General features: G+C 47.2%; 1 protein-coding gene and 1 pseudogene across 2 annotated transcripts; one reads left to right on the top strand and one right to left on the bottom strand.

Annotated features, from left to right (window-relative positions):
• Imp3 (IMP U3 small nucleolar ribonucleoprotein 3) lies at positions 1 to 935 on the top strand. Its single transcript, XM_076925670.1, has one exon. It carries the CDS (start codon positions 51 to 53, stop codon positions 603 to 605), a length of 555 nt encoding a protein of 184 aa, XP_076781785.1. The 5' UTR covers positions 1 to 50; the 3' UTR covers positions 606 to 935.
• A 2,862-nt stretch (positions 936 to 3,797) lies between these two features.
• On the bottom strand, positions 3,798 to 7,545 carry LOC143439368 (protein dpy-30 homolog pseudogene; annotated as a pseudogene). The gene is made up of 2 exons (XR_013107638.1): positions 7,123 to 7,545; positions 3,798 to 4,377 (listed from the first exon to the last, which is right to left on the bottom strand). The product of XR_013107638.1 is annotated as a protein dpy-30 homolog pseudogene (transcript).
• Between the last annotated feature and the right edge of the window lie 35 nt (positions 7,546 to 7,580).

Raw genomic sequence — 7,580 nt, 5'->3', positions numbered from 1 at the left:
ATTACGCCAGGTTCCCAACGTGCTCTCAGCTTTTGCCGGCATTCTCCATCATGGTGCGGAAGCTTAAGTTCCATGAGCAGAAGCTGCTGAAACAGGTGGACTTCCTAAACTGGGAAGTCACCGACCACAACCTTCACGAGCTGCGCGTGCTGCGGCGGTACGGGCTCCAGCGGCGCGAGGAGTACACGCGCTACAACCAGCTGAGCCGCGCGGTGCGCGAGCTGGCGCGGCGCCTGCGCGACCTGCCCGAGCGCGACCCGTTTCGCGTGCGCGCCACGGCGGCGCTGTTGGACAAGTTGTACGCTCTGGGCCTGGTGCCCACGCGCGGCTCCCTAGAACTCTGCGACAACGTCTCAGCCTCGTCTTTCTGCCGCCGCCGCTTGCCTACTTTGCTCCTCAAGCTACGCATGGCGCAGCATCTCCAGGCTGCTGTGGCCTTTGTGGAGCAAGGTCACGTCCGCGTGGGACCAGAAGTAGTCACCGATCCTGCCTTTCTCGTCACCCGCAGCATGGAGGACTTTGTCACCTGGGTGGATTCATCCAAGATCAAGCGGCACGTGTTGGAGTACAATGAGGAGCGCGATGACTTTGATCTAGATGCCTAGCGAGTCTTCTTGTCCTGGCTTCTCAGCTACAGGTCACTGAACCGGGGATGGGAAGAATCGACCCTATGTTCCGGGAAATTTTCTTAGAATTTGGACTGACAATTAAATGACTGTGTCTTGAGAGACAGTGGGAAGCGGTTTTGAACCGCACTGGGGATTGTTGGCTTCTTGTGCCTTAAGCTTTGTGGTGTACAAGAAGGAATGTTATCTCTTCCCCTCTTTGCTTTATCATCTTGAAATAGGACTGTACAGATGGAGAGTTTGAGTCCAGCTTATTTATATCGTTTAAAGAAGTCCTTTCCTAATGCCAATAAATGTCCCGCCCGCGTTGTTTAAGTGCTTTTTTGGGGGGGAGGAGGGGGTCTGGTCGTTCTTGCTATCTAGCCATATCTATTGATCTTGTTGGCTGAAGAGCCTAAGAGTAGGGAAGGGTTGTAAGCGTGAGGCTCTGGAGCCTCACGTGGGGAGGCTGCAGGACGTTGTACAAGCTGGGCAGATTTGTCACTTAACCAGTCCTTTTCTCCTAATGAATGTTTTGGCAGAGCTCTTATCCACAAGACTTCCTGTTGATATTCCAGCCCCAGGAAATACCATATTAAAGTCCTGGAGTGTTTGCTTGCCTAAGGAAATGATCGCCCTGTAGTTTGGCCAGCTAGTGGTTAGAAGGGACCCAGGAGGTTCCTGAAAACAGATGTTCTGGCTTCAGAGTTAAGAACCCCTACTCCGAAAAACAAGCAAAAGGGCCGGGTAATGCTGGCACTGCCTTTATTCCCAGCACTTTGTGAGGTTAAGGCATGCAGACCTTTTTTTTGGTTTTGGTTTTTCGAGACAGGGTTTCTCTGTGTAGCCCTGGCTGTCCTGGAACTCACTCTGTAGACCAGGCTGGCCTCGAACTCAGAAATCTGCCTGCCTCTGCCTCCCAAGTGCTGGGATTAAAGACGTGCGCCACCACTGTCCGGCAAGGCATGCAGATCTTTGAGTTTGAAGCCATCCTGGTCTACATAAGAAGTTACAGGACGCCGGGCAGTAGTGGCGTATGCCTTTGATCCCAGCACTTGGGAGGCAGAGGCAGGCAGAGAGGAGGGATCTTCAATTAAGAAAATGCTTTCATGCTGGGCAGTGGTGGCACACGCCTTTGATCCCAGCACTTGGGAGGCAGAGGCAGGCGGATTTCTGAGTTTGAGGCCAGCCTGGTCTACAGAGTGAGTTCCAGGACAACCAGGGCTACACAGAGAAACCCTGTCTCAAAAAAAAGAAAAAAACAAAAGAAAAAAGAAAATGCTTTCATGAGACTGGGCTGTAGGCAAGCCTGGATAGGACCTTCCCTTAACTACTGGTTGATGTGGGAGTGCCAACACATTGAACATGGGGACACTTCTGTGCTGGTGGTCCTGGATTTTTATAGAACTAGCAAGCTGAGCAAGCCATGAGGAACAAGCTGTAAGGAACACTCTTCCATGACCTCTGTATTAGCTCCTGCCTCCAGGTTCATGTTCTGTTTGAGTTCCTGTCCTGACTTCCTTCCATGATGAACAGTGATATTCAAGTGTAAGGCAAATAAAACCCTTCATGGCATCCATTACAGCAACAGTAATCCTGAGAAAATCACTAAACCATCTTTTCAGCTCAAAAGTTTTGAATTTTGATTAACTTAACTTCAATGAGCCTGGGAGTATCCCAGTTATTCAAGATGCTGATGCAGGAGGCTCTCAGGTTTAAGACCTGTCTGGACTACTGTGTGGGTTTGTGGTTAGCCTGAGTAACTTAGTGAGACTGCACAGCAGTCTCCAGGGGCATCCAATATGCCTCTGGCCTCTGCAGGCACCTGCATTCACAATAAGCACACATATATACACATAATTAATTAGTATCTCAAAATAAAAAGTAAAAAAGGGGACTTGAAGAGGGCCGGGGTGTAGTGACAATGTTGGCAGTTTGGTTTCTTTAAAACACACATACAGAAATGGTTTGTTTTTTTGAGACAGGGTTTCTCTGTGTAGTCCTGGCTGTCCTGGAACTCACTCTGTAGACCAGGCTGGCCTCGAACTCAGAAATCCGCCTGCCTCTGCCTCCTAAGTGCTGGGATTAAAGACGTGAGCCGCCACCGCCCGGCTCAGAAATATAAGAATATGTTTTCATTTTAATCCCAGGTGTGGGCTGTGAGGCTGCTTCTGACTGTCCACAGCAGTTGGATATGTTTTGCGTTGTGCTCTAACAGGGACATGATTCTGCCAACTGCAGATAGTTTCTTTGATTGTGTGATGTTTGGCATTCTGGGGACTTTTCAGAGGGTATATAAATGCTAGGGCCCTGACAGGTTAGTGGGCTGTTGGTTGTAAGTAGTCATTTGCAAAGAAGAAAGAAGAAAGATATTTTGATGGCGCAGATCAAACTTGCCCAAAGGAACTGGAGGCCTCTAATTTGCAGGAAGTAATCAAATGATAACATTGCCCCCCCCCATCCCCCTTTATCCTCTTTTTCTGTCTAGTGTTAAGGGTTTGAAAGGATGGGAAAAGGGTGGAGAAGGTGGAAGAAAAGACCCTATAAAACAGCCGAAGTCCAACTACACCGGGAAGAGGCTTAGAGGTCAGGTGCACTTGCTGTGCTTGCAGAGGCCCTTGGTTTGGCTCCCAGAACACACGTCAGGCAGCTCACACACAGTGCCGTGTGACCTCAGTCCTAAGATTCAATGCTGTCTTATGGCTTCTCTGGGTAGCAGACATGCTTGTGGTGCATATTACATATATTGAGGCAAAACATGCAAACTAAAAGTAGATCTTTATAAACAACAACTAGAAACTGGGCCTTGTGGTGTAGATCTGTAATCCAAGCCACTTGGATGATAAAGCTGGGAACTATAAGGTTAAATCTTCCTAGACTTAAGTATAAGTCTGTGCTAGCCTGGGCAACTTCATGAGACTCCCAAAGGACCGGCCATAAAGGGCTGAGGCTTCCCTTAGATTAGGAATAGAATGGCTCAGTTAGCCAGAAAAAAAAAAAAAAAAAAAAAAAAAAAAAAAAAAAAAAAAACTTACTTAGAATGGGAGAGTCTTGGGGTTTAGTCCCCAGTACCTCCTGAACCAAAAATAAATACAATGAAAATAGAATTTTTTAAAAAGATGTTTTAACAGTTTATTTTGAAGGTCTTTTAAAAACAAAGTAAAAGACAATCTGAGAAAAAATTGCCCAGATGATACTCATTAAATAAGTATGGTGATTAAATCAGACAGGGATATGCTGTCTTCTGCAACTCCACAAGTGAGTTCTGTGGTCCTGAAGGTTCTTAGACTTCCAGAGCAGGGAGGGGAATCATGGCAATTAAAGCTGCCTCGTAATCATGTAAATCTACAGTAGCAACCAAATGTTTCTTTTCTTCCCAAGAAATCAATTTCGATCTTCAAACTGTGCCTTATTTTTTTTAAAGATAAGATGCTAGAAACTCAATGGGATTTGGTGGTCTTCCCTTTGCGAGCACAGCAAGGCCCTGTAATAGAATAGGCACGACCGGCTGGTCCAGGTAGGCACGGTGGGCAAGGACTGCAGATCCACCTTCTGTTTAGATGACTTCTCTGCGTTAATCTTATCATTCTCAACTATTCTCTCAACGCTGTCGGTGAGCCCGTATTCAGAGTGAGGGTTTTCTGCAACCTGTGTCTGTCCCTCCAGCATCCGCTCTGACTCCATGGCGGACCCTGCAAACCGCAATCAACCGGATACCAGTCCGTGCCAATGCTGTCGGTTCCTAAGTGCCCTGCTCGGCGCCACCGACTCCCTGAAAATAGAATTATAAATTCAATATTAACTGGCCTTTCTTGCTGACTGAATACATTTAACCTGAAGTCAGCTGACTATTGAAAAGGAGGAAGAAAAATGGGATGTGCTGTAAACACCAATCTCAGAGCTGCAGGAATGAATGAAGGATCAAAGGTCAGCCACTACCTGTGGCGTTCCTGCCCAGCCTAGGGTGCACAAGACTTTCAAACCTCCATCCCTACCCTTCACCCTTCCCCCCCCCCCAAAAAAAAAAAAAACCCGAAGATGAAGCCAGGCATGGTGCAGTTCATTGAACACACCAATAAGAGATGTTATAGACGCATAATCCAGTTATTCAGGAGACTGAGGCAGGAGTGCCCAGCGACCTGCCTTTGGGGTCTTCATATGAGGTCAAGCTGAAATAAAAGCTGAAAATTAAGCCAAAGGAATCTTGGGTAAGGTGGTCTCTAATACGTTGTTGGAACAGTGTCAATTTTTTTTTTTTTTTTTGGTTTTTCGAGACAGGGTTTCTCTGTGTAGTCCTGGCTGTCCTGGAACTCACTCTGTAGACCAGGCTGGCCTCGAACTCAGAAATCCGCCTGCCTCTGCCTCCCAAGCGCTGGGATTAAAGGCATTGCCAACACGCTCAGGAGGCATTTTTCCGTTTTGGTTATGAACCACTTTTCCAATTCTAAATCCTAAGGTTTAGGTTCCTGAATATGGATTTTTCAAAGTCTGAGTCTACCCCAGAGCTCAAGGTAGATGTTAAGGTCTGGGAAGCGCCACCCAAAGCGTTCAGACACCGATCTCAGTTAAACAGGGCTGGTTTATTGGAACACATACCCCAGGACTGATGGATCAGGGACTCGGGATCTGAAAGCTACGACCACAAATGTTTCCCAGGGTCTTTTTATATAGGGAGAAACCTATAATGAGTTCATACACATGTTTGAGGGAGGCTGTGGGGTGGTCGGCCTTTGTCCAAGTTTTTTTTTTTTTTTTTTTTTTTTTAAATAGTTTAGAGAACAGTTCCAGCTGCCCTCTATCTTCCTTGGCTCTTGTGAAGGCTACAGTTGGGGAATTTTCAAGAACAACAATAATAATAAACCTCAGAATATATGGTCAACTTGACCTTGCTCTGAGCCAGACTATTCTGCGTCTAAAGCCAAGGTGTTGTCGACTTCATTAGCAGCATGAAAGGCTCGCAGGCACGAAACAATGGGGTTACAGCAAAGCTGGGGTGATTTTAAGCTAGGGAGCCGGCTTCAACATGGGAACGGGTCTTCAGCAGTAGACTCAAGTGCAGATGTGAAGGGTTGTGAAAGAGCCTCTCACATGACCTCCATAACCTGCCAGATGGGAATCACCCACTTAGTTTAGGGTTGGCTCACTTGGGTCAACTCCGGTTGGCAGGTGATTTTAAGCTTCAGCCTAACTTGCTCCCTTGTCCCCCAGTACAAGACCAGGTTGGTCGGGCTCACTTGAAATACAAAGTGTGGAATAAGAAGGGGATCTAACTCTTGTGATAGGTTATAGGCTACATATTATACATTTCCCCAATTTTATATATTGTCAAGGCTGAAGGCAGGTGCGGTAGCATACTTCGGTGATCCCAGCTATTGGGATGTGGAGGCAGGAGGGCTGTTGAGAGTTTGAGGCCAGCTTGGCCTGTTTAAGCAATTTGAGGTCATCATAGGCTACAGAGCCAGACCCTGTCTCAAAACGAAAGGGCTAAGGCTGGGTGGGTCCAAGCACTTGCAGTTAGTTAGAATTTTTCTTTTTTTTTTTTCTTTCTTTTTTTAAAATATATATATTCTATCTGCATGTACACTTGTATGCCAGAAGAGGGCATCAGATCCCATTATAAATGGTTGAGAACTCAGAGTCATTCAGAAAATTGGTCAGTCAGAGTAGTTACATGCGCGAGTGGCACCTTAGTGCAGTTAAATTTGGCTTTGTTTATTTTGGAGTTCTCTCTCAGTGGCAAACTCTTAACTTCTTCCGACGGACCCAGGACTCTGGCTTCGCAGCCGTTACCTGGGGGAGGCTGACCAGTCTTGGGGGTCTCAGATTTGACCATTTATTTCTGTTGTTCTAGATAGTCTGGTTGGAACTCATAAGGAACGTAAACAAACATATGAGTACACTGTAGCTGTCTTCGGACACACCAGAAGAAAGCATCGGGTCCCATTACAGATGGTTGTGAGCCACCTTGTGATTGCTGGGATTGAACTCAGGACCTCTGGAAGAGCAGTCAGTGTTCTTAACCAATGGGCCATCTCTTCAGTCCCTCCTGTTATTTTTATAAGTATATTTTTGTCACTTCTTTTTGAGGCAGGAACTCAGATTATCTGCCTGCCTCTGTCTCCTGAGTGGTAGGATTAAAAACTTGTACCCCAGCCATCGCCACCACCACACTGGGCAAATTACTCCCCCACCGCCACCTACAGGGCTCCTAGCTTTCTGTGAACTCTGTAGACCAGGCTGTCCTCTAACTTAGAGATCTGCCAGTCTCTGCCTCTTGAATGCTGGGATTAAAGGCGTGCGCTAACACTGCCACCCGGTCCTGCTTTCACGCCCTGACGTTGGGATTACTGGAAGGTGTCATTGCAAGTTTAGCGCATGCTATGCAAACACTTTGCTGAGCTACATCCCTAGCCACGCCCCGGTTCATTAAGGTCTTAGAAGCTACGCATCTGGCTCTCATTATTAGCATTAAGTAAGTTGCAAGTCCTGTTTTCATTATACTTCCTAGCAGTCTTACCCTGCAGACACGGTTTATGGGTTTGGTTAGGGTCTCTTAAATGTCGATGGCTTGGTCCACTCATTTAGCCACTTTCACGCCGGACTAAGTGCAGCACTCAAGTGCTGAATGCTACCTATCAGGGATCGAGCCAGGTCCCTTTCCGCGTCGTGTTAGAAGGGAGAATAAGGAAAGGACGCTTATTAGTTCGAAACTTGAAAGTCTTTCTGAAAAATCGCACAAGCAAGACAAAGGGGCTGTCGGTGCAACTCTAGAGCTTGGGCAGACCCGGAGAGGTGGCGGCCATGAAGTCACGCTTTTGTCGGCGGAAGGACCCGGGACAAGTTTGCGATCGGTACTGAAGCCTCCGCACCACTGACAACGTCGCTAGAATCCCGAACAAACCCTAAACCAAATCTGGAAGCCTCTCCTTGGTGAGGAGAAGAGCCGCTCAGCTCAGGGCGGAAGCAACGACCTGC

Source organism: Arvicanthis niloticus, chromosome 26 (assembly GCF_011762505.2).
Source record: "Arvicanthis niloticus isolate mArvNil1 chromosome 26, mArvNil1.pat.X, whole genome shotgun sequence".
In the NCBI taxonomy this organism is placed as follows: domain Eukaryota; kingdom Metazoa; phylum Chordata; class Mammalia; order Rodentia; family Muridae; genus Arvicanthis; species Arvicanthis niloticus.
This window is presented reverse-complemented; position numbering and strand designations above follow the sequence as displayed.

Bases quoted from the DNA above. Each gene is read 5' to 3' on its own strand.
- Imp3 (XM_076925670.1), top strand. From the start codon at position 51: ATGGTGCGGAAGCTTAAGTTCCATGAGCAGAAGCTGCTGAAACAGGTG.